The 27,831-nt window shown below is 34.4% G+C and overlaps 2 protein-coding genes across 3 annotated transcripts in view; one reads left to right on the forward strand and one right to left on the reverse strand.

The window, feature by feature from the left end:
* The window catches only part of LOC143199059 (uncharacterized), a 28,099-nt gene extending 4,718 nt beyond the window's left edge, over positions 1-23,381 (forward strand). The window contains exons 2-10 of the mRNA XM_076408830.1: positions 5,136-5,287; positions 7,819-8,000; positions 8,053-8,207; positions 10,299-10,522; positions 13,665-13,863; positions 13,966-14,135; positions 17,020-17,253; positions 17,363-17,607; positions 23,220-23,381. Coding sequence (XP_076264945.1) covers positions 5,267-5,287; positions 7,819-8,000; positions 8,053-8,207; positions 10,299-10,522; positions 13,665-13,863; positions 13,966-14,135; positions 17,020-17,253; positions 17,363-17,572 — 1,395 coding nt within the window. The 5' untranslated portion in view covers positions 5,136-5,266 and the 3' untranslated portion in view covers positions 17,573-17,607; positions 23,220-23,381. The remainder of the gene's footprint in view (positions 1-5,135; positions 5,288-7,818; positions 8,001-8,052; positions 8,208-10,298; positions 10,523-13,664; positions 13,864-13,965; positions 14,136-17,019; positions 17,254-17,362; positions 17,608-23,219) is intronic.
* Positions 1-27,831, reverse strand: part of LOC143198940 (uncharacterized) — a 108,712-nt gene that overhangs the window by 15,860 nt on the left and 65,021 nt on the right. The window lies entirely within an intron of this gene.

Consider the following 27,831-nt stretch of genomic DNA (forward strand, 5'->3'; position numbering starts at 1 on the left):
ACAACTTAGCGGTCCATTGATGGACTATTTCCGGATTTGCATGCGATGGCAAACCACAAATTAATTATAACCCCTGCACTTGCTTTAATCCTCTTGATGTTTACAATAACAGGCGATCCCTCGGTTATCAAAACTTTTTTCTTCAGGAATTGTTAAGCCATATGGCTCTATAACGCGATATATATAAAATGAAAAATGCTAAAGGCTTCAATGTCTGTATTAGCGAAGCTAAGTAGCTAAGTAAGCGTAATAGCGTGGATCACGCTTACGACGAATACATTTTTTTAATTTTAAAAACATTGTCGCAACCTTGAGGCATGTCGAATTTTACATCGTGGAATAACGGTCTACAAAATACCCAGAAATATAATCCCAGATGTTGAACACGGGCGGGGTGCCAGCAGCGCCAACTGGAACACGATAACGAATAGCTGGCAACCCCGAGACGTTTATCTGGGAGATTATTGAAGGGTACTTTGGATCAATCAGTATTCGACCAGCGTTGAGTTCAGACGTGCCACCATAACAGGTCAATTGAAAAGTCCCCGGCCTACCATAGTAAACTACATTTTTTTGGCAAATTTAGTTTTTTTTATTCAACATAATTCCCTTCAAGGGTGATACACTGTTTATAGCGACCCTCCAACTTCTCGATATCATTTTTGTAGCACGATTTGTCTTTTGCTTCAAAATAGGCCTCATTTTCGTCGATCATCTCTTCATTCGACGAAAATTTCTTCCCAGCGAGCATTCTTTTGAAATCTGAGAACAGGAAATAGTCGCTGGGGGCCAGGTCTGAAGAATACGATGGATGAGGAAGCAATTCGAAGCCCAATTCATGGATTTTTGCCATCGTTTTCACAGAGTTGTGATACGGTGCATTGTCGTGGTTGCAAGTGTGGCCATTTTTCGGTGATCGTCCTTCAAATGGTCCAATAACGCTATGTAATAGTCGCTGTTGATGGTCCTTCCTTTTTCAAGGTAGTCAATGAAAATTATTCCATGCGCATCCCAACATACAGACGCATTATCCTTACCAGCCGACTGTTGGGTTTTCCCACGTTTTGGAGTGGGTTCATCGTCCGCAGCCCACTCGGAAGACTGTCGATTGGACTTCGAAGCGAAATGGTGTAGCCATGTTTCATCCATTGTCACATATCGACTCAAAAACTCGGGTTTATTAAGCTTGATCATCTTCAAACACTGCTCCGAATCATCAACTCGTCGTTGTTTTTGGTCAAAAGTGAGCTCGCGTGGCATCCACTTTGCCCAGAGCTTTCTCATACCCAAATATTCGTAAATGATATGATGTACACGTTCAGTTGACCTCTTTAGAGTGTCTGCTATTTCATTCAATTTCAATTTACGGTCATTCAAAATCATTTTGTGGATTTTTTTAATGTTTTTGTCGGTAACAACCCCTTTTGGGCGTTCACTGCGTTCACCGTCTCCGGTACTCATTTCACCACATCTAAACTTAGCTTATCAATCCTTGATGGTTGATTTTCCTGATTTTGCTTCGACTGTATTTTTTCCCTTCAAAAAGCAATATTTTATCAACACGCGAAATTCCTTTATCCATTTTTTCACAATAAGAAAAATTGCTTCACTCAAAATGCTATAATTCACAAACTAATGATCCGACAGCTGTCAAATTTATACACGCATCTTTTGAGGGTAAGGGATAAATAAAAAACATATGGATTTAATTCTAGTAGCGCCATCTATGTGTCAGGCCGGGGACTTTTCACTTGTATTTTCCACATTTTATTTTGTATCGTCAATAAATAACGGTCACATAATGTAAACACCACTGTTTCATTTCGTGTTACCTCTATTCACCGAAACCCTAAAACATTTTAAGTTATTTTTTACATATAACAAATGCTCTAATAGATCTCAAATTTCTGAATAATTATTATTAATTTATTTATTTAATAATTTTAAAGGATTTTTGTCTACATTAAAAACTATATTGTAAAATTAAGTAGATAAACCGTTTTGTTTACATATTTTTTTCGAGAAGTTTCTTGATTTTGTAGCATGTGGTCGATTGTTCAAAAATGTTACATACATTATACGATATTTCTAAAACGACGGTTTTTCAGTGAATAATTAATCTCAATGCATCAATTGCAATCAATAGTGATCTTGCATGATTGAGTTAATTTATCAGTTCCATCACTACATCTAAAACATTGAAACTAAACATATTTTTGTCAATGGAGTGCCTGGTGTGTCGGTAATTATTTTTCGGTTGTTGTAACAAATTTCACAAGCCATAAGTATGCAGTGTTACGATTGGATACATATGCCATTTTATTCCAAAATAATAACAGTGTTATAGATTAATATTTTTTTGAAAATGTCAACTTTTGTATCTGCATTTGCGAAACGCATTAGTTTCTTGTTTCATTAAAAGAAAAAAACAGCTGTAAATCATTGTACAGATTTATTGTGAGGATACTGCAACTATAAGAACATGTGCAACGGGATTTCGACAATTCAAATGTGATTATTTAAATATTCGGGACAAAGAACGTCCTAATAGGCCGAAAACATTTAAAGATGCGGAATTGTGGAAATTATTGGATGAAAATCCAACACGAACCTAAAAACAAGCAGCAAAAAAGCTGAATATGAGCAATTTGTAATCGATTACAAGCCATGGGAAAGATTTGAAAATAGGAAGATGGGTGTCACATAAGAATAGAAGTGACAGGGCAATTAGAAAATCGAAAAATTGTTATTAAAATGCTGCTTCAAAGATATGAAACAAAATCCATTGATTAACGTAGATTAACAAAAATTCAACGGAAAAAATCATAGTTATCACCTGGCAAATCCGGTCCATCGACTGCTACGGAAAATCGCTTTGATCGCAAGATTGTGCTCTATATCTGATTGTTGGTATCTTATTATGAACTATTGAAACCTGGAGAAACATTTAATACTGATCGCTAGCGACAACAAAATAATCAATTTGAACTATAAATTCATCGATTTTGAAGATATTAAAAAAGGCTCGGTGAATGGTTTAGCTCAAAGGAGAACTGTTCTTTTGGAATGGCATATATAGTCTATTCAAAGTTTTTTTTAGTAATGCGTCATGGATATTTGTGACGTCGAAACATTGCAATGTCGTATCAACTCTGAGTTTTAGTTCAGTTTGGCTTTGACATACCAAAAAATTCTAATCTAAATAAAATAGTCAAAGAAAAATGTTATCAAATATAATTTATTTTAACATTAATATTTAAAAACCACAGTTAATTATATAGCTACAATAATTTATAGGTAAGAATTAAAACCCCTTATCACTATTGCTTTAAAATTTTTTGCATACGTCTGACAGTTGGTCGCCGTCCGGTTGTCAGATGTACGCTAAATTATTCAAAATATTAGTTATAATTACTACAGGTTACAAAGCGGCAAACATTATTTTATCCCTTTGATTATTTTGATTATATTACTTTGTTTGAAAATGCGGAAAACAATAGAAATTCAGGGTCACAAATTGATTGCGGCTTTAATAGGTTATTTGGAAGAGACCTCCTTTTGCCGGTAAATTCCGTTACAGAGGTAATTATTATCATTTTTTATGTATATTTTAAAGTTTCCTTTTATCAACTATGGGTTAATCTGGACTGGGCCTAAAGTTTAACGTGGGCTCCGAACCACGGTCCTCAGCATTAAGCCTACCGACTGGCGAGTGACCAACTTTAGAAATCATCCCAGAAGACATCTGGTTTTACCCAGCCTGGTTACTGGCGTGACTGGGATCATTTTCCTTGTCGGATTTTACTATTTTACCTAGAACATTCACAAATTTTAAACAATCACAAACATAAATTTACGACCATGCCCCAGCAGCATTCGAACCCGCGGCTATCGCAAGAGTAGTACTGTCCCATCGCCTTTACCACTGCGCCACCAAGCCGGCAGAGAGGTAATTATTGATGATATTAAATAACACAAGTCCCTACAACTTTATTGAAAATGTTTTTAGCGGGTTGCTGCCGTGCTAAATATTATTGTGGGTATTGTGAATAACATCGCTTACAAAATGAAGAATAATAATAGGTCATTGAAAAGTCCCCGGCTTGACACATACATGGCGCTACTAGAATTAAATCCATATGTTTTTTAGTTAGCCCTAATCTTCAAGATTCAAGATGCGTGTATAAATTTGACAGCTGTCGGATCATTAGTTTGTTAATTATAGCACGCCTAGAAACTCTACCTCATGGATGGTGTGGAAAAGAGTTCAATGTAAAAAAAAACAAATCTAACCTAAAAACTATTATACCTGTGATCTTAATTGTAGTTTTAAGTCCTTCGATAATATATGTATTAGATGTACTATAATGTTAAAATAAATTATATCTGATTTATTATTTATGATTTTTGTTCAATTATTTTATTTAGATTAGAATTTTCTTGTATGTCGAAGCTAAACTGAATTAAAAGTCAGAGTTGATGTGGCAACATTGCAATGTTTCGACGTCACAAATATCTATGACGCATTACTAAAAAACTTTGAATAGACTACGGAATCAAATGGCCAATATTTTGAATAACAAATTTTTCACTGTAAACAACGTGTTTCTTCATCTTTTTAGCGAAAAAATGGAAATAAACTAATGACACACCTGATCATCGTAAGTTGCCAAAACTCTAAAATTTTTAGAACTACTTTTTGGTGCAAATAAAGTTGTTTAGATAAAAATAACACTTATACAAATTAAATCTAACGACCGAAATATTTACAGCAATGTCAGAATATGTCATAAATTACACCATTTATGATTGTGAATCTCTAAAAATTAATTCATAGTTCCAGTTTGTTAACAACTTATATTTAAATTTAATAAGGATTTAGTAATTAATTTTCTGACCACTTGATAGATATGTATTACTGTTGTGACTAATCTTATCTTAGAGTCTCCTACCGTTATACATATTTGATTCATGTATTATGTTCATGTTCATTTGTATATTTATTATATATCATATACACATAATTAAGAAATATTAGTAGATTCAATTTAAATAAATGTACTTAATATTTCTTTATTATTAGTTAGAATCTAATAACTTTGTAATTAGTCCATTATGCATTACGTATTTTGCAGAAATAGCTCCAATACAACTCTGTTTATCTAATTCCAAATAATGATAAGCGATAAGAATGATAAGAGCAGTATGTTAGTGTAAACGGCTATGAAAACATAGAAATGGTGGATATAATTTTTTTATAACAAATATGGCTGTGGCAGTATTATTGGTAAGTAAATTAAGTTGAAAACACTGTATATGTAATGTTTAGCTAACATAAAAAAATGTATATTGCACTGTTGATTAACAATGATCATTTAGGTAATTTAAATTGTACTAAATCTATTAGTCATATGTATAAAATTTTAATGGTACCTACTTTGATAAAGATTACATTTCCAAAAAATCAAAACTGTATTTACTGTAGTACCTGTTCATTCAATAATTATCTATTTTTAGATATAGTACAGTTATTCAACCATTTTGAATATATTTTGTTAAATTGTTAATCTTTGTCTTTAGTTTTATTTAGTCATTTACTGATTTTTCTTGATAATTATGAGTTCATAATTTATAAGATGTGTAAACATTAGGAATGGGAAAAAGTTATAAATTGAAATTTCCCCAATTTTTCACAAAATCTCAGTCCATACCATTGTGCTATCAGAATAATTGTATTATAACCACTTTTGAAGCTGTAGAAAGTATATAATTAATGATATTTCATTATACATTCCTCTAAAGTCAACTCTTTCAAGCCGATAAATATATTAGCATGTCATTAAAAGCGATAAAGATGAGCATTAGCACAGCAATAGATTAGATTTTTGTGACAGTTACTACATACTTAGCCAAACTTTTGCTAAAAAGATGCTTCACATAAAATATTATAAACAAATGTTTAAAATAAAACATGGAACATTGTCAGTTTTGTTTCAAAAATGATCTTTGCACAAATAACCTTATGAAATCAACGATTACTCTATGTATAATTACCAGTTTTATGATATTTTCACCTCTAAAGGCTGATATAGGTCATGGACTTGAGAAAAACAAGAAAACACAGTAGATACATAGAAATACTAATAGTATATAAAAAAATTAAGTGTGGAGACCTACATTGCTTTCTAAAATAACAATCTTATAAATAACAGCTTTATTTCTAAAAAAAGTTTACTGCTCTCTAAAAATATAAAATATTCATTTCATTTCATCATTTCTTCTCACAGAAAATACAGTTACAAATATATCGAAAATAATCCTAATAACGATCATTAAATATTCGGTGAAAGGTCATATTATGATAGTAATTATCACAGAACAATAAATAATTATTCTTGTTATACACAATAAATAAGATATCCAATAAATAAGATATCCAAGAAATAATAATCTTAGATTTTCAAAATTAAAATAAGCCAACTAACCATCAATATCCTTTAATTATCACCACATGGTAATGAAGAATTATTATTGAAATTGGGTTTTCTTCATTCCAGTATTATTTCAAGCTTTTCTTTATAAATATTATGTGTAACTGTAAAGCTTATCAAACATTTGTTACTGAAGTATTCCTGAGTAAAGAAGGATAAGAATTATAATGAATTTCTTCAATTACTCTTTACTCCTGTCTTACTTAACATATAACATATACGAGCATGATTTTTGTGATTCCAAAGTATTGATAATTGCTTATACCTTTAATGAATATTTCTCTGAATAAACACACTTTTGTTTTTTGAAAAAATATGCTGCCAAAGCCTATCATTTAAACATTTTTTAAGTTTGTTGCTATTGCCCCATCACATTCCAATTGTTGGTTTTTTGGCAATTTAAAAGTGACGATTTCTATGTCAATGGCTTGGAGGACCAAACAAATTTGACAATGAATTCCATGAAGACATGTTGGTCGAAAACATAGCTCCAATAACTAAAATAACTTTCAAATAGCTTAACAGTTGATGAATCAATGGTGTCCAGATGTTCATATATGGTGGGAAAAATCCAAAAGGGAAAAAGGCTAATACACAAAATGATAATCTTTTGCTGTGTGTATGGTGGTCAGCAGGATTTAGTATATTAGGAGCAGTCAAAATCGAATGAAAGCATTATAGCAGCAATCTAATGACGTGAATTAAACAGACTAACAAAGCTGTAGCGAGTAACAGATGCAAAGTCATTATCTTCATAACAACGCCCGGCCACATGTTGCAAGAATTGTTAAAGATATTGAACGCTGCAGCTGAAGTGAGAAGTTCAATAACATTAATATGGATGGGGCAACATTGTGGAAAATAATGAATGTTATTTAAAAGTAATCATCTTATATAGAGAATGATCAGCTTATATACAGAAACCTAATAAAAGGGCAGTGAATAGGAACAGGATGTCAAACTAATAAAATCAGGATTTGACATTCAAAAGAATTGACCCGACGAATGGGATAAACATTTTAGATGAAACTCGTCTGGCACCAATTACGGGATTATGGGATTGCCTAGACAGGATCGGTCTGTACTAAATTGCTTTCGAATTGGACATTTTATATAGCATATGACTACGGAAACCAATAAATAGCAGTTACTCCAAATACACTAAAATACATCTGGGATATTGGAGCAATAGCATTGCTGTACTGTGATACTGGTTGATTTTCTACATGTTTATGACCGTCTACTTATTATATCTGTTTACGCGATTTCATTAATAGGGTTTGTGAATGTTAGTCATACAAGTAAATATATAAATCATATTTTTCAGGTGACTCTGGCATTATCAGCAACAATATCGAGTCAAGAGGTTTTTGAAAATTCTACACATATATGTCAAAAATGTACATGTATCGATGAAGCCAGGTTTACTTTGGACTGTCAGAACCAAACATTTCACAATACAATCGCCGAGTGGCCCAAACACAATGTTCCGCTGCTAGCTACATTCAGGTAAAAACCAACACTGCATTATCATTGGTATGAATAACAATATATTTTTTAGTTACAATAATATTGTGCATTTAGAAATACTCCCTCAAAGCGATAAAGTAATTGATCTAGTGTTTAGCCATTGTAACATTAAATCGATGGACAATGGAGTATTCAAAGCTGTTCGCAATGTACAATTTGTAGATTTGAGTTTCAATGCTCTTACCAGTAAGATAGCCACATATTAAGTTTGTATTACATTAATTAACATAATTAAAGCAGTAATAACATCTATTCCACATTTCAAACTCGAACAAATAAACATTTGATGGATGTGCTCCTGTTACATATATATTTAGAACATTTATTTCAATAATTAAACTTAATTACAACTCAGGATCTTTCACAATTCTTTTTGCCTCTGTCATTGTATATTATTATTTATTTATATGGTCCTTATATATACAAAACATATCAAAATGGTGTGTATTAGATTATAAAATTATACATTATCTCATATATATTTATCTTAATCTAAAGGTAAATAATGATTATTGAACATACATTCATATTAATTTTATCTTACTTGAATGATCAACTTACATTTAAGTGTATATATTACGGTAACATTAAATATTACGGTACGGTAAATGTTGAACCACTTTTGTATTAGGCACTTGCATGTACTTCGATCACTTTTTCAAATTATTTTCCATCAATTTATACAATGTATTCTCATCTTCCTGGAAACATGGGGATTTCTAGCAACAGTCGAAAGAACTATGTTGTTCCGAATCCAAACAATATTAGTCCAGTAATCGATCCGTTTTCGCACTTGGTTTAAGAAGCTCGTTTACTACACCTTGTAATAAAACTTGTATAGGGCCATGATTATTATGCTTCGATATCGATGAGATGGGTGTTCTAAACTAACCCGTGGCATTTTGCGCGTGGCTACACTATTAGTATATCCACTTTTCACGACTAGTCACAGTACGCCGCAAAAAAAGCTGAAACGGTTCGAAATAGCACTGAATCTTTCTCATCAGATTTACAAATATCTGTAAATATAGGGGCTTAAATATAAAGGGGCAAAAGATCCGCTATTATTTTGATTGCACGCCATTTTGGTTATGTGATTATGCGTTTAGCTCAGTTTACTTTAACTATTGTGTTGTGTAGATGTCCAAATTTTGAACGATGAGGCCCATTTTTTTCTCTGACCACGTCAATAAACAGAACAGTCGGTTTTGGCGAGCAGAGAATCCTAAGTTAATTCATGAAACATCATTGCATCTACTTAAAATACCTGTATGGTGTGGTAGTCGTGCTGGAAACATCATTGGTCCCTATTTTTTTGAAAATGAATGGTGTTGCAGTTACTGTTACTGTTGAACGGTACAAGACATGATTCGAAATTTTCTTGTACCTGAAATGGAAGAGCAAGGACTAGAGGACATGTGGTTTAAGCAAGACGGGGCTACAGCACACACAGCTCGTTCAACAATTCAATTATTGAATGACGCTTTTCCACGAAGACTAATTTTGCGAAGTGGCAATTTAGCATGGTCAGCCCGATCTCCGGATTTACCAGCACCAGACTTTTTCTTATGGTTTTTTAAAATATAAACTTTATGTCAATAAGCTCCAAACGATTCAATATCTTAAAGACAATATTCGTTACGAAATTGAAGAAATTCAGCCTCAGATGTTGCAGGATGTCATGAAAAATTCATTAAAAAGAGCCGAAAGTTGCATAGCAAAGCGGGGTTACCATTTAGCTGATATAATTTTTTAATCATAACGAAAAAAAATGTAAAGACCAAATAAACGACCAACCAAAATGGTAGCGGGACTTTTGCCCGCGTTGTAGTGGGACAAAAGTCCATGGATCTAATCCATTAGCTCCATTAAATGTTAAGCTGCCTGGAATTTGGCCGTCTTCCGTAACTGAACTGAATTTAACACTGAATAACTTTATAAATTAATGATACTAAATGGAAAACTATTATTATATATAGAGAAATGTCAAAAGCATCGTTGGTTGATTTCACTGGGTTACAAGAAATATTATTTTTAACACTGGTTTACCTTGATATACACATTTTCACTTCACTTCACTAATAAATATTGCTGATAAAAATATATGCAACTACCTAATAGTATACTATTAGTCAAAAAGCCGTATCATCAATATTATTTTCATTCCAAAATAATTTAAGTTAGTAAAAAACTGCATACTAGAATAACTGTAATAGAAAAAATATTAATATTGCCCAAATGGCTATGAAATAAAATACAAATATTTTAAATTTTTAGCCGAAGAAATTGGCCCAGAAAAATTTAAGGGGCCTTACAACGACACCCAATACGAACCACTGAATGTTAATCATTTGGACATCTCCTATAATCAGATTCACAGTCTACCCCATAATATCTTCGAACACCTAAAAAACCTGCGACAATTAAACTTGGAGGGCAATCACTTTAAAGTTTTAGATATTCCCACGCAAACAGCTCTGTCTTCCGTAATATACTTAGAGGTAAGTTTTCTAATATATATTATATAATTTAAGAAATGTGAAAGAGTTAAAAAGAGTAAAACACAAAAAATATTATATAGTTTGACCATTCAATTTAAAAAAAACATGGTCGTGATTGCTCGACCCCGTAGCCAGAGCTGTAATAATTGCGTGATATAGCAGCTGCTTTCTAAAAAAATGACCATAGTCGAAATGGTCGTTGTCCCGTTTGGACAGCTTATAATTGTAAAATTATTTTTGAGTATCGCCTATAGCTTCGTCCGCTAGTTCGCCTTTAATGATCTTTGAAATGACCTGTTTCCACCCAAATTTCCAGGTATCTCAGTATGGAATTACTTTCCGTTCACTTTGAACTGCAAGTTTCTGTCCAAATTCCAATATACTACGTTAGTTCATATAGTCGCCTTTAGTGCCTTACAGCCTGAACTGTGATGCTTGTGTCCGATATCCACGAACTAGAGGTATTTTTTAAAGCATGGGTGTTTCTTACTTCTAATGGTCTATAGCTACAAGTCTTTGAGCACCTTCAATTCACCTTTTGTGACCTTACAGCTCCAGCTCCGATACTTTTTCCCAAACTCCACTTAACTACACCAAGGAATGCTTTGAGTAACTGCGGAACGGTTGCTAATCCAACGTTGTCCAATCCAATCCTGTCTCCTCTTCTTGAAAATTAACTTGACTCGGATTAATTGAATGAATTGAAAAGAGAACAGCCTTATTATCTCTCCAAAATCCTATTGACTGCATCAGTTAACAAATGTGAAAGAGCTTAAAGCACAAAAACTATTATTTTACTTAAAAAACTATTTTATTTTATGGAAATAAGTGACGATATGTTGAACGGCTATACGCAAGGATACTGACGATTTTTATCTTTTATATTTTAAATAATCATATACAACTAATAATCTAATAAATCTACAAGATATCCTAAATGCATATTTTACATTAGTTCTGTCATGTCAACGTTTCATCCTAAAGGTGACACTAAACAATTTGAATATAAAAAAACAGAATCACTATTCGACTAATACATGCTAAACGCGAAATCAACAAGTATTTTGCAACTTAGCTACAATTTGTCGGTACCATCACTTAAAATTAGATTAAAATTAATCCTTACTTAGTTTATGTGGAAAGAATTCGTTATTCCTTTTTAAGCTTTTTCTATTAAATATTCCTCATAATCGCACTATCAAATGGTTTCATTATCTTGAGTTTGCATCCTATTCTATATTTTCCTAATATTATCGAAAAGTTGCTATGTTTGGGTATGTACTCTTAGCCTTATAACTTCTTTCTACAGCAGCAACTTGTTATCAGTACACACTTATGTTACAATTCGAGCACTTTTCTTTTTCATGCACTACTTCTAACGGAGATATTCAGCATTCTTATAGCTTAATACGAGGGTTACTCTTTATATTTCCGGAATAGGAAAACAAAAACAAATAATTAAGCTGCGAATATATTTTTAGTTTTTTTCAAAGTACTCGCCACGATGATTGATACACTTTTCTATACGCTTCAACCAATTTTCAAAGCATTTATTTCATTCTGAATGAGGTAACTCCAAAACATGATTTTTGAACGCACGCAGTTTATTTTTCATGGGTGGGAACAAAAAGATTGGGTGCCAGATCAGGGCTGTACCATCAATTCGATGTTTTGAGTGCTCAAATAGTCTCTTGTTTGAGCCAATTAGTGAGAGTTCGCATTGTCGTCATCAAGAACAATCCGGCGTCTCTTGTCTCTTGTCGTTTGTTTTCCTTATTTCACCGAAGACTTCTGGCAAACAAATAGTTGTGTACCAATCAGAATTTACTGTTCTACGATCTTGTAGAGGCACTGTTACAATATGACCAGTTTTCCCGAAGAAACAGGCCACCATTTTCTTTGAAGTGCTTCGGTGCGAACAAATTTTGTTGGATTTGGTTCATCTTGGAACACCCACACAGTCGACTGCTGCTTATTTTCGTGCTCATACGAATATATCCATGATTCGTCATCTGTCATCATTTTATAAAGGTCTTTCGAAGCACCGCGATTGAATTTCTTAAGCATTCCTTTGCACCAATCGACACGAGCCTTTTTTTGAGCAATTGTCAAATTGTGTGGGATCCAACATGAACATAACTTTCGTACAGCTAAGTGTTCATGTAAAATCTCATATATGCTGGTGGAACTAATTCTTAGGTGACATGACAATCTTGCTTAATCATTTCGCACACAGCATCGATGTTTTCTGGCACAACAGCCGATTTTGGACGACCTTCACGAAACGTCAACTTCACGTCAAAAATGTCAAATTTTACGATGAAGCCGTCAGATGGACTCACATGACAATAATGTTGCCAATTCCCGAAATATAAATAGTGACCCTCGTATTATTTATGATTTTACTCAATCAAGTTACCCAATGAATAAATGATGAAATACACATCTTTTGGTTTGGTTTTAGCATCTTAAAGCATCAAATAGTTTCGATTTTCTAGAAGAACTAATATTAGTCGATATTATTTACCTTTATTTGGTTGTATTGTCACTGAGATTAAAAAGTTACACACTGTGAGCACTAAATATACACTAAAGCATAGAAAAAAAATTTCTTGGTCTTGTATTGAAATCCATAGCAACACTTAATATTTATACTTTGAGGATTATATTACGTTAGATATAATGTCTTCAGTGTTACGACCTGCTGAAAATTGTATTGGAAGTTTTTTTATTATTATTACTCCTAGTGGTTTAACAATTGCCCAGTGAGTCAATTATATATATGATATGTAGAAAATTACCTCATTAAGTTCTGTCTGAACTTTTAATTTCCCGTTTTCATAAACTTTCGACCTTTCATTACGACTTTAAAGTTTAATGACACCGTTCTTAAGTTTTTGAACCAGCTCCTAAAAACTTGTGTAACATATGTTTAATTTAGAAATACTTTTCAAATTAAATTTAAAAAAAGTTCCCCAGAAATGACACTTATTTTTCTCAAAATTAGAGTAGAAAAATATGCGTTATTAATACCAAATCGCTAATAATTCAAGGTTATATTATTGGCAGGTGTCTTACAATATGATGTTTGGAATCAGACAACTTAACTATCTAAAATTTAATAATACTATGTTTTTTATAGAGTTTGAATTTGGCAAACAACGAGTTGACAGAACTAGTAGGGGATGCAATTAAAGACCTGAAACACTTAAAGGATATCAATCTTGCCTATAATAAACTGAATGAGGTACCAGAAACACTCAGTTACGTGGGAAACACGTTGGAATTTTTAAATTTAAACAGCAACCCAATATTTGAATTGACAGATGAATCATTTTTAGGTAATAATGTCCAGTTTTTGTTCTCCGTTAATACAACAGTAATTAATATATATTATATTAATAATCAGTATTGAACCTGGTGCTAACCGTTTACTTTTTCAGGTGTCCAAAGTATAATTGAGCTAACCCTAACAAATTTATCAAGGTTGACTTATGTACATGCGAATACATTTTCCCCTATAGAACGATTAAAAATACTACATCTACATTCAAATATAAACTTGTTCAGTATTAATTCAGAAGCATTTGGAGCCCGTCAGGGTTTAAAAGAGGTAAGATTTACGTTCGGCAAATGCACATTCTATATTAAAAATATATATTCAGCTTACGCATATTTCGTGATCGGACGTTACCAGCATAGAAGAAAGGAATATTTGTTCCTAAGATAGTAAACATTGTAAAAATTATCAAGAAATACGTCTTCTATTAATTTGTCGGAAAAGTCTTTATGAAAATCCTATAGAATGATAGAAAATATATGTTTCGATATAATGGAGAAAAAATTTTTAGATTATATTATTATATATTGATATTTTTAAGAAAAAATAAAAATATTTTTATATCGAGCCAAGAAATATCGATGTTTTCTAAATATTTTAAAACTTAGCTACATTTCTAATAAATCTTTAAAAGTACGAATTTTAAAGGTTTATTAAAAATAATTAAAATATTTTTTATAATGTTTAAGAAATATCTTTATTTTGTTTTTTTTTTGAAAAAATGTCTAAATCAGCTAACAAAAATATCGTTTTCGGCATCCCTACTCCACAGAGCTCGCAAAGAGACAAGCCGAGAGGAGCAAACGGTCTTTAGACCAAATCCCGGTTATGTAAACAAGATTAGAGATGCGATTACAATGGTTTGGACACGTCTGTCGAATGAAAGGTGAACGAATTCCTCATAGACTTCTATGACGAAATAGGCCTGTTTGAGGATCATCAAAGCGGCCTGAAAAATACAACAAACGCGTTTTGGTTGATAAATGACACTCTCCCCAAGCTCCGCTGCCTATGAATTGTTAATAATGATGAGATTGAATATTCATCTTATATTTTATATTATGCGCTGGATCATGAAGATGCTTGTTAATAGACAAACAATAATGGAAGTTATCATAATTGTCATTAACTCAGAAAACAAAGAGCAATAATCTCGTCATACCTTTGTTAAGAAGGTTGTACTATCGTACTACGTTTATATGTAACAAAACTGACTTAGTGGTTGGAAAGTTGGATGAATTTCAAAATGGGAAAAGGTATAAATAATATAACAAAATAAACAAATAAATATTATAACAAAAAGAAAGAATGCTGAGCAAGCTTTCGTTCTGGTAATTTTGGTGCGAAAGATTAGTTAAACTGTGGTCGTCTATTTATTGACATACCGAATAAATATCCTAAGTCTAGCAAACAATTAACAGTGCCGATATTAATATTGAGTTCTGAGACATTGAATGAAGACAATGAATTTCAAGCCAGCCACTTTTGAATCGTGTAGTCATCATCATCATCATCAGAATCATCATGTAGCTAGCTCAGTTAATTAAACAATTAATTTCCAACTTCCCAGGTCATTTTCAACGAGAAATTACATCTGGCAACTGAAAAAAAGAATGAGTATTGAATAATAGGAAAGATGTATTTCATCATGCAACCACCTTTTGATGATCAGTTAAATTGTAAGAGCTTGATTAGACATTCTCTGACTATTACTTGTTACTTGTTCCGATCTATGCAAAATAATCTTACGGAGCTGCTTTCAAAAGGAGCCCGTAAAAATTATTTAATTCGGCTTTTAACCAAAAATCACGGACTTACACGGCATAAGCTGCGTTTATTGACTAAAATCATTCGACGTTTCTCAGTTACAGATTTAGAGCGTAAGCTTTGACATTAAAAACGGTTAATACTATAAAACTTGACATTGTTGAGATCATTTTAGTGTTTGTAAATTCACTATTTCTCTGTTTGTTTTCTATTAAAATTGCCTTGTGGACTGGCTAAAATCTGAACTTTATTGAATTGAAAGTAGTGGTCAGTATCCATCCTATATTCAGCCAAAGCTGACTGTACTATATATCATATTTCACACATCATTAATTTTGTTTTATCGTATTCAGTATCCTCTCCATTTCTCCTATGTACACTTCCATACACTCACAGAGGACCTTGTACTAATATATTACCTTTAACGCATCCATTTTAGCTTTGACATTAAGGATTGTCCGAGACGTTTGTCTGTATGGTTTGAATACAACTTTATTATTGCATCTTTTCTATACCCTACCAATGTGGCGTATTGTTTCTTGAAGAAACCAGAGGACTCCAAGTGAAAATTTTATATAGTTATAATCAATTATATAGCCTGTCCAATAAAACTGCCAATGCACATCATCAAAATTTATGACCACAGAACGTCGCGATGTTGCCGCATCAAATCTGACTCTTGGTTTACGACGTTTACTGTTTTATAAGTTCTAATTAGAAATTTCGAAATTTAGCAACGTGACCCATCAGTATCACTCCAAATAGAATTTTATAGACTTATTCGATTACATATTCCGACGCACCAGACAGCATTCTATCTCTAAACGAGAAAAAAAACATAGTTTTAAACCAATTTTACATTTTTACAAACTGTAATTGGCACTATATTAGACGTCATCTATACTGTGCTTTGGCTGCTTTATTGGACGGGTTATATGTTCTTCTGTTTCAATTTTTGTATTTGTTAAGCATTGAATCTGATTGCTCATTTAGATGATTTTCTTATTTGTATCCTTCAAACTTATCCATTTGATTATGTTTATTCTTTAAGGAATCTGGTTTGGAGGTGATGAAGGACTTATAAATTAAAGGATTCAGAATAGATAATATTCACAGACAATACAATAAATCATCGCAAAAAATGCCATAACATTGTATCGCTAATAATACTAATAAAAAAGTACATAATTTTTTCACAAACCCAATATAACAAATTCAGTCATGTCGTAACCAGATCGGATACGTCTGAATACCCTCCTATTATGTCTGATACACATGAACACTCGCTAATAGTAAAAAACTGAAATTGTAGTCATCTAATTGTCTTTATTAATAAAAAATGAAAAACACCAATATAAAAATAATTAAAAGATAATGTATTTTATTTCAGATGTATTTACAGGACAATGCCCTATCTACTTTAAGTTATAATTTAACTAATTGGCTTACATTAGATCTACTGAACCTTTCTGGAAACCAATTTTATTGCACCTGTGACATATATAAAATTCGCCACGACTTAAATCAAATAATAACCAGAGATAAAGATGGACCAGTCTGTGTTGATTATATAACAGGGAACAGTAAAATGTTATATGAACTTGAAGAAAAGGATTGTGAAGAGGTACAGTATAACGAACTGCATAAATATTGTTTATATATGCATTATATACAATATTTTGATTATCACTGAAATATTTTATATAAGTTACAAAAGTGTTTTTTATTTTTAGGAAGAGTATGAATTTTCATATGATCCAATTATAGAAAAACATTACTTCTTAAAAAAATTACTCCTCACTTTTATCGTATGTGTATTACTGATATGTCTTGTGGTATTGATAACAGTTTTTTTGCTGAGGTTGCGAAGGTATAGAATGAACAGAAATTACAACTTTGCAACACAGGTGTGGTACAGTCAGATAACAAATTCTACTCCTTGATAGACTACCAACGTGGACAAAAAGTTCATTCTCGGGTAAGAATCAAATATTGTTTGTATATAGGTTGTTTAATAAGTTTTGCGTTTGATGAGAGATGTCACTTTATTATTTGGTTGAAGTCGATCAAATGAAGCAGAAATTATTAAGACCGATGACCTGACGAATTTGACGATCGGAGAGAAAGCAATAATATTTAAAAAGAGCCCTACTCTATTAATTGTTGGAAAATATTTCTGAAAACCATGCACACGATGCTTGAAAGAGCTTGTGAATAAACAAGCAGAGAAGAGCAGGCGATATTTACACCGAATGGCGGTTGTGTAGATAATATTTTCGGACTCCCCAGTGTATGTAGAAACCTGTTTGATGCGGAAATCGTGTTATTGTCGATTTTATTGCTTTTCGTTCTGCTTTCAACTGCATATACTAGTGCTCACCTTGGGAGGATTTTCCTTAAAAATTGTTAATCTTCTTCTGGATCTTATGATGTTTCCATTAGCTAGTTGCTAGTAACACTACTAGTGCACACAGTGTAAATGATTTATCAAATTCATTCGAGATCCGAGCCAGTGTTCGTCAAGGAAATAGCTACTCTCCACGCCTTTTCAACATTGTTGTGGATGCAATTACACACAAAATCAAGAAATATGGCGTTCAATATGATGCTACAAACTTCTTAAACGATCTCTGAAATTAGCTGCGGCTAGTTCTATATTTGTTGATACAGATGTTGAGGCTTTGGCAGCATTTTTCATGATATAACGCTTCAGACCAAAGTCAGTTGTCAGACGGATCGCCTGATATTGTAAATCCCAACAGGGTCCAGAAGTTCAAGGACTTAGGATCAGCAATATAGAAGAAGAAAGTAGAATCTACTGTTGAAGTCAGCTGAATCGGCCAAGCTACATAAACGTTTGCTTCTCTAAGATGGTGTTTATGAAAGACGAAAAATATATCAAGAGTAAAATCCATCTCCTTGGAATGCTCCAAGTCTTAGACACTGTTACAGTCTGACACATGTAAATTATATCCTATTAAGATCTGACAATCAATCATAGTTGAACAACAAATCTAAGATTTGAACATGCCAGTACAATGAACGAATTTCTGTGGCGAAATCGACCTTTTGTTTGAAAGGCACAGAAAGGAGCTCCAAAAAAAGAAATGACTCTAATTCATAGAAAGCTATTTACAGCACCGATATCAGTCATTGAAAAGTAGACGGTCGCCCGAGTGTCGGCTATGGATTGATGATGATGATGAATTATCGATAAATAGAAAGTTTTCTCAGTAGAATTCTTAGGAATCTCATTAGGAGGTCTAGAGAATATATGAGTCAAATACGCTTTTAAATGTAATCAAAAAGATTTTGTATTTTTTTTCATCGGTGTAACATGAGACTTAACGCCATGGTCCTGAATCAATACGAAGAGGAACAGCCAGTTTCTGTTCGCCTACTTAAATTTTGTGTTCAAAAGTTCGTGTTGAGAAACTGGTAAAACAACCAACTCAGATTATTCTTATATCTTTTAGATCACCTGAATAAAAAAAAATCAGTGAATTAAATTATAAACTGCCCCAACATCTGCCCTATTAGCTTCCGATTTCTGACTGTTTTTATACATTAAAAATGGCACGTGTGGAGAATGTGATTTATAAAAAAAATAAAACAAATAGTAGCTGCAAATGCGTATTTTGACAATCTCTCGGATTAACACTTCAGAAAATGATTAGTATTGAAGTTACTAAATACCCAGATTACCAAATAATAATATGTATTTGAAATTATAAAATTATTTATTTTTTATCAAACCACAAAACTAATTAATCAACAAGTAGAACTTCCATCTCTTAATATTAATGAAAACACCAAAATAATATTAGGATCAACTTACTTTAATAGAGCATTTTGTTTATAAAAATTTATTATAAATGAAAAAGTTTATAAAATAGGTACAATTAAAATCTTATAACAACTAAATCACACTAACACATAAATTAAGATTAATTTAATATAAAAAAGAAAAGTTTTTTATTCATCAGTAGCAATGGCTAATAAAGGTAATTTTACTAAATTTTGACAACACAACAGTCAAGTCTCCAGCCTGACACATGGGTGACACTATTACTGACAGAATCATATGATTCTTGATTGTACTAACCTATAAATATTACAGTTGTAAACAATAACACCGTTTCTTCATTCGTTCTTCGTAAATCATTTTATAAAAAAGACATCGAATAGTTACAGAAGCGTTGGAACTAATATATCTGAAAAAAATGTTACGCTTAATTAGACAGGAGACTTATTAGTGATGCGTTAGATTGTAAATTTGAGAATATCATCAAAATGCGTTATCTTAGGAACTAAATGTTGGACAGATTTACCTCGAAGAAATCAGACCTTCTTTGAGAATATCAGATAGTTTTATTTTCAAACAAATTCACAGTTGTAAAGCAGAAACAGTTAATCACTATAAAAATAAAAAAATATCTCGATATCATTAAATAGCAAAATTTTTCTATTGCACGGTACATTACCTAACGTTTTACTTGCTAGTCTTTTTCAGCGTATAATGACGTCGGTTATTAACAGTAGTTTAACTAATACTAATTAACTAACACACCATTAATATATTGAGAGTCCAAATTAGTTAGGTCAAACGCCATGAGTAAGTTGTATTAAAATTATATGATATAAAATATTATAGAGTTCCACATTACACACTGAACGGCATTTCATACATTTCACCAAACGCCTTTCAACGTCTCCTGACTTCAGATGATACGGCACAAAATGTCCAAGCTTTTGAATTATTCCTATGTTTAAGCAATTGGAAATGGTTTCTTGTGTTACTCCCCACAAATATGCATATTATTCTTGCGTAAAACGGATCATCATCGAATGTCTTCAAATCCCTCGTAAAATTGTTTTTGCTGTCCGAAATACTCTTTGTCTTCGGTGTCAAAATCACCACTTTTAAAACGTTGAAACTAGTGTTAGAAAACAATCGAACTAGTCGATAGTAAAAAAAAAACTAGCGACTGAAAATAGTAAGTATTATTTCAGTCAAATACACTGTCAATTTCATATATTTGACTGACTTGTAAAGACGAATGGAGTAATGACTACTAAATAGATGTATCGTAGTTTCTCAATCAATCTTTATCGACTAATTAACCATCGCACCTTTTTAAATACAATAACATTTTTATTTATCGTTAATAAGGGATATTTTAAGAAAATAATTCGTTGAAATTTTAATGTAAGAAGATTTAACATTCAAAAGGCTTGAACAAACATCCAGATACTTAGAAAATTAAAAAAGTCAATAAAAAAAGTCCAAATAGTTGGCAAGTTGTTATATAACATAAATGCAGTCAAAATTATTTTTCTATTTATCAATCAACATGTTTTTTTTTCACCCTCTTACACTAACAAATAATCTATAAAAATAAAGTTCTCAAATGCTGCTGTATTAATATACAATATTTTGTTATCTACAATCATACTACAAACAAAACATAAAACCATATATATTACATATAAATATATGTAAGCATAAATTAGGCACATTATTTTAAAGGTCGCGGCTAGGACGGTAAAATCAGAACATTAAAAATTAGTCGAATGAAACTAGTAGGTCCGAAAATAGTAATTGGCAGTATACGACTGAAACAGGCAGAGATAGTAAAAAATAGTCAAGTCAGTCGGACCGAAAATAGCAACTGTAAAAAGTAGTCAATTACTAAACAGTCAATAGTCGTTTTCAGTCGATAGTTCCTAACGCTAGTTGAAACCACATGTTCACATGTTGAATTCGATTGAGCGAGCATGGTTGCCGTAAGCATAGCATTCGATGACTTTCAGTCGTCTTTTTCTATAAATTGAAGTAAAAAATGTAAAACTTCCCGCAAATGCGATTTACTCGGTGCAAATTCAAGCATTTTCAACACACTAAAAAATATATTGCTTACACTTTGACGAGATGGCAAGCACTGAAAAGTGAAGCTTGTTAGTGATGCTAATAAGTAAAACGTAACAATGCAATTTACTCGGTACAAATTCAGATATTTTCACACTGGAAAATGCTCAATTTCGACGAAATGACCCATATTGTGAAGCCTGTAAAATGATATGAAACTGGAAGTCTATCATGTCACACATTTATCTGATTGGGTAGCATATTGGGGTGCGCTAACGCCTTTTCAAAGTATTTAACACAAACACTTTCAATTACATTCCAACGCAGTTCCTACTACAGTTCTTAAGGAATATCGTGCTATATAATTTTATTAGAAGCATAGATAATAGCACGCAACACTTTATTTTAGAGCCTTCGAGAGAGAGCGGAGACTTACAAGCAGTAAGTATTGATTCGTACAGCAACCTTGTGATCTAATGACAACTTGGATTTGCGCTCAATCACGATATACGATTGATATAGTGTAAGTCCAAAGCTGTTTCAGTTTAGCAAGTATTTCTCCAAGTGAGGCGTTGCTCCATCCATCGCCTAAGGGAGCATGTTTTTCTCCGTGATCATATTAGAAATAAAATCCCTTTGAGATGCGACAATCAGAGCACAGTTGAGGAACAAATTTAGAGGCACAGATTGCAATGATTTGCACATATGTGTCGAATGAAAGCTGAACGAATTCATCAGAGGCTTCTGTAGCGAAATCGATCGATAGATCAATAGAAGATAATCGAAAACGATTTGAAAAATAGGTGACTGACATTGTCGGCAGCCAGAACAGCTGCGATCGATCGCCAGTTATGGTGGAATTTAGTGAAGAATGTTCGAAACCCTACGGCACCAACAGTAGGGTATTGGTTGAGAAGTAGATAATCCTCCAGAACGCCGGCTATAGACGTTCACTTGTGAGCATGTTCTTCTACACAGAGTAAAAGTTGGATAGATTTTGTTTCATTTACATAGTTGTATTTTTATCGAGGTGGGAAGTTCTTAGCTGCTGTGTCATATGCAGATACTGTCTGTATAGTCTATAGTGCATCTGTATATAGAATATGCAATATCGGACCTAGTGCATTGCCTTATGAAACCCCTAAATATATTGTAGTTCAGTGTGGTTGTTTTATGGTTAAATGTCAATCTCTGAGATTTTAGTACATTCATTGAAAATAAGAATGAGGGCCTCTTACAATAAATGTTCAATTTTTATTAAAAAATAACTAATTTATGATTGTTGTTAAGTAATAATGTTCGTCGTTCATTAAAAACAAAACAAAAAGATTAGTTTGTATTAACAGTTATTACAAAATTAACATTTTGGGTTAAACATTTCTATACTCTATAAGATCAAAATTAGTATTATTTATTTTTATTTTTAGCTATTCATTTATTTCAATTGATTCATCTTCATTTGAGTCACCAAATATCTTGGCACTCATAACATGTATTCAGGTTAAAATAAACGTAAATCCGCACTAATATAAATAATATCTAGTTATTTAAATTCGCATCAGTAATGTAATTGTTATAAGTTGACGCATGACCTCATATTGATGACAAATGCTTCAAGATTAGTTACTGAAAAAAAGTGTTTTAACTGTAACATAGTTTTCCAAAAAAGAACATTTCATATTATACGCATATACATGACTAAAATATTTGCTTTATTTTAGGACATCTTCAAGATTGGACTACCCTATAGGATTTAACAACTACGAGGTGTTTTTTTTATTAAATTAGTATATTGTTATTTAGATTTACGTTTCTGTGATTTCACTTATTTGGTATTTTTATATTGGTGTTTGTACGTATAAAAAAATATAAATCAAAATAGACATTTTTATTTTACTAATGCATTATATTCAACTTGTTATCCAGCACATATTTATACAAGACTGTTCAATAAGTTCATAAAAACAAAACAAAAATGAAGAAATGTATTTCGAGTTTAGCTAAAATTATAGGATATTGGAACAATCCGTACATTAATTTACTGATTTTAGACATGTTTTTTTGTGCTGTGTGAACAGGTGAACGTTATTCATATGGAACACTTTTTCCACCTATAAACCATAACGAATACGCGAATTAAAACATTCTCGTTTGAACAATAGCTCCTTGTTTTGATTCAGAACCACAATGTCATCCATAATAATAAAACGAAGTAATAATAAAACGAAACGAACTTACTGAAAACCCTAGTAAACTCGTAATAATTAGTAGCACTTATATTTACTTTTTATCCGTATATATATTTTATTACTTTATAATCATTGAATAAACCCTAAAACTTGGAGAGTATCTCGTGTTTATCTCAGTAGAGCCCGCTTGAAGTTCAGTGCTAGCTTCCGAAGAGAACGGTCGTGACCGGTCCTCCGAGCCTACCTACTCTTCCGAGAATTACCCGCAACTGATTGCCAAATGATCGACTCGTAAACCGCTTCCATCAGGACCTTCGCCCAAACATCATAAACGTTTGTAAACGCCGGAAAGCGTTTTACAAGCGGGGCAATGGCGTCCTGCACGCCAGAGCCATCACCGCCTCCAGAAAGTTGCCGTTCAACAATCGAGAAATGTGCCAATGATAGCCCTGACGATGCCCGGATGATGGGTCCTGAACTCATCGAGTATCTAAAAAATGAAAATGCCGAGCTCAAAATTGAGGTTACTCAACTTCGAATATTGCTAACAAAGCAAGGAGACGAGCTCTCCGCAATGCTGATGTTGCTACAAGACGTCCTTACTAAACCCACCCCGGCGCAGTCAGTACATCAACCTCCTGAGACACCAAATGAACTCACATCCCAATCGTTGGAAAATGAAGATCCGGATGATGGATTCACCGTGGTGGGAAAAAGGAAGAGGGGTCCCATCACCCCGCCACAACCAAGTCAGCTGTCGAAGGCCGTCGATAAGGCTAGACAGGCAGCTGCAACCAAGCCGACTGCCAAGCCGTCTATCCAACCCATCCAGCAGAGAGCCAAGGCCAACTCGCAACCATCAACCTCCAGAAATGCCGTCAGATCAGCGTCCACCAAGCCGCTAACTAAGACAGCTACTCAGCCAACGCCCAAACCAGCGGCCGTCAAGACGACCCAGCCTACTGAGGTGAGTAGCCAGGCTATTAACTCATTAAACACTTCTCCTCACGCTACCACAGTTCCAAACACTTCGGGAACTCTCTCACAATCTCCAACCTCACTACCTATGCCAACTCTATCGGCGAACCCAAATCCAACCACCGCTCCTAAAAAGGAAAAAATCCCACCCATCGTTCTTCGTAACACGAAGAAATACTCAGAAATCCTTCGAATTGCGAAACATAATTCCATAGAGATTACTGCAACTTTAAGCCGAAAGGACGGAGCTCGCTTATTTGTACCAACTTCGAACGACTTCCGCAAACTGACCAAGCTTCTTGAAGACCGGAAATATGCATTTCACTCCTTCTGTCCTCCTTCTGAAAGGGCAATACGAGTCATCATCCGCAACATCCCAACGATTGTAACGGTTGACGAAGCCAAAGAACACCTTATTTCGCATGGTTTCCACCCAAAATCTCTTCTAAGGTGGAAACTTAAATCAGGCGAAGACCTTCCCATAATCCAGGTCGTTGTTCCTAACGAAGAAAGGAACATCATTAATCTCACCAAAATAGCACTGTCAATCGTGAAAGTCGAACTCCAGCCAGGCAACGGCCAGCCTGTGCAGTGCTACAACTGCCAGCTGTTTGGCCATTCCAGCTCTCGTTGTAGAGCGCCTCCCCGGTGTGTCAAATGCGCCGGACACCATGAAAACCGTTCGTGCACCAAGGTACGCGAGGATCCACCTAAATGCAGCAATTGTGGAGACCCACACACAGCTAATGACACAGGCTGTAGCTGTCGACCTGCTCCCAGGAATCTTAGACCAATCCAATCCAGACAACACAAACTCTGTGTGGAGCAACCAGGGAGGAAGGAGGTTAGCTCAAAAGCTGGCCTCCTCCAACCGGGCGGCTCCCGCCAATATCCTAGCCCCTGTCCCAATACAACCTTCTGCACTACCAGCGGGTCTTCCAACTACCTTCACACTGCAGCAGATGCTCAGCATCCTGCAGTTCTTTCAATCCCAACAATTATTTCCCAATATAGCCGCCTAAGCGGCAACCCCCCTTTCCCGTCTACCTTTCAGCAGTTGTTTACTCGTCAAAATGGCTGCTTCCAAAGTGCTTAAAATCATGTCGTGGAACGCCAACAGCTTACGCGATAAAAAAGTGGAGCTGGAACTCGTTCTTTCATCTTCAGGCATCGATATAGCACTTATCCAAGAGACTCTCCTAAAACCCTCTCATCGTTTTTCACTTCTAAACTACACGGTTTATAGGAATGACTAGTCAAAAAGGGAATTAAACACAACCTTCTGGCTTCAATTGCATCGTCACCAAATATCGAATTCACCTCTCTATCCAGGTGGAAACTCAGGATCGTCCAATCGTGATTACCTCTCTGTACAGGAAATGCTTGCATGACTCGTCTGCCTTTAAAACGCTCTTCGACGGCCCAACCTCAAAAATAATCGGTGGAGACTTCAACGCTCACCATCCCATGTGGGATTGCGAGCGCGCAAATCGAACAAGCAACGATATCGCAGCACTGAGTGCAAACTTAGGCCCTGCCGGATGAGCCTACCCCGCTATTGGACAGCGGGACATTTTTTATTCTCCAGAACATCAATCGTCCTTCTGATGTACAGGTTCTCGACGAGTTACATTCGGACCATCGTCCGATTATATTAACTCTCGGGGATTGTTGTGCAATCGAAATTCCTCGCTTCAAGGCCAGAAAGAAAACCGACTGGAAGAGATATCAGGAAATTCTCTTGGAATCCGGTCCAATCCCGAAGATTGATCGACCTGACCAACTCGAGCGTGCAGTGTCGAAGCTAACTCGAGACATCCAGTCCGCCTATCAGAATTCATCACTCGAAGTTCCATCATTTTCAAACTCTCAAAGTGAGCCAGTTCCTGAAGACATCAAGTCACAGATCCGACTCAAAAATCGTCTCTATCGTAGAGCTCGTGCCACCCTCAACTCGGCAGACAAAAGGGAGGCCAACAGAGTAAAACGAGAAGTGAAGGAATCCATTAAAGCCTGGCGATCCGAGAAATGAAACTCATTTCTAGCGGACCAAAGGCTGGATGGCCCCGCAACTTTCTGGCGACTCTCTAAAAGCCTCCTGGGGAAGGCGCAAAACGTCATATCCCCACTAAAGTCAGCGGAGACAGGAACTTTTGCAGTCACCGACCACGAAAAGGCCGAGCTCCTCGCTAAAACCTATGAGGCCCAAATGGAACGCCTCCCTCCAGCTACAAATATAAACGCTGCTGAGAACGACCAAATCATTAGGAATGCCAACTCCGTTCGTTCTCAAGTACCTCCGAGTTATCTTTTAAACTATCTAGTCACTCCTACAATACTCACGCAAATGATCAGCAAGATTCGGAACAAGAAGGCCCCGGGTTTCGATAATATTTCGATAGCCCAACTCAAAAATCTTCCCTACAAGCAGCTCGCCGAACTAAGTAATATCATCAATGCCATTCTGAGGCTGCAACACTTTCCATTCACATGGAAACATGCATTCATCGCAGTTACACCCAAAAAAGGAGCTAAGTCATCACCTTCTGACTACAGACCTATCAGCCTACTAAGTTCCATTTCCAAACTTGCTGAAAGAGCAATTCTTTACGCTCTTAATGATTTTACGGAGACAAACAATATCATTCCAGATGAGCAATTCGGGTTCCGCGCCAAACACTCAGCCGTTCGGCTTGCCGCAAAAATCAACTGTGCTTTTAATCGACATGAAAGACTTGGAGCGGTCTTCTTGGACCTAACCAAAGCCTTTGACAAGGTTTGGCACGAAGGCTTAGTGGCGAAATGCATCCGATTAGGTCTATCTGACGACCTAACAGCTCTTATCAAAACATTTCTGGCAGGATGATCGTTCCAGGTGAAGATTAAAGATATTCTCTCTAGCCGGAAAACCATCGACGCAGGAGTTCCACAAGGCTCTCCCCTGGCACCCGCTCTATTTAATATTTTTCTTTCAGATATCCCTAGGAGACCACAAGTTGAGACTGCTTTTTACGCAGACGACACTGCTTACTTTGCTTCTTCAAGAGTAGCACCGCACATCCGAAGCAGACTCCAAAAACAACTCGATGAGACGGTGCAGTGGTTACATTTCTGGAGGTTGCAGGTCAACCCACAGAAAACCCAGGCCACCTTCTTCCACAAGAAG

The sequence above is a fragment of the Rhynchophorus ferrugineus genome, unplaced genomic scaffold (genome assembly GCF_030347505.1).
Source record: "Rhynchophorus ferrugineus isolate W39M unplaced genomic scaffold, kcgeb_rfMv2 rfM1, whole genome shotgun sequence".
NCBI classification, from domain to species: domain Eukaryota; kingdom Metazoa; phylum Arthropoda; class Insecta; order Coleoptera; family Curculionidae; genus Rhynchophorus; species Rhynchophorus ferrugineus.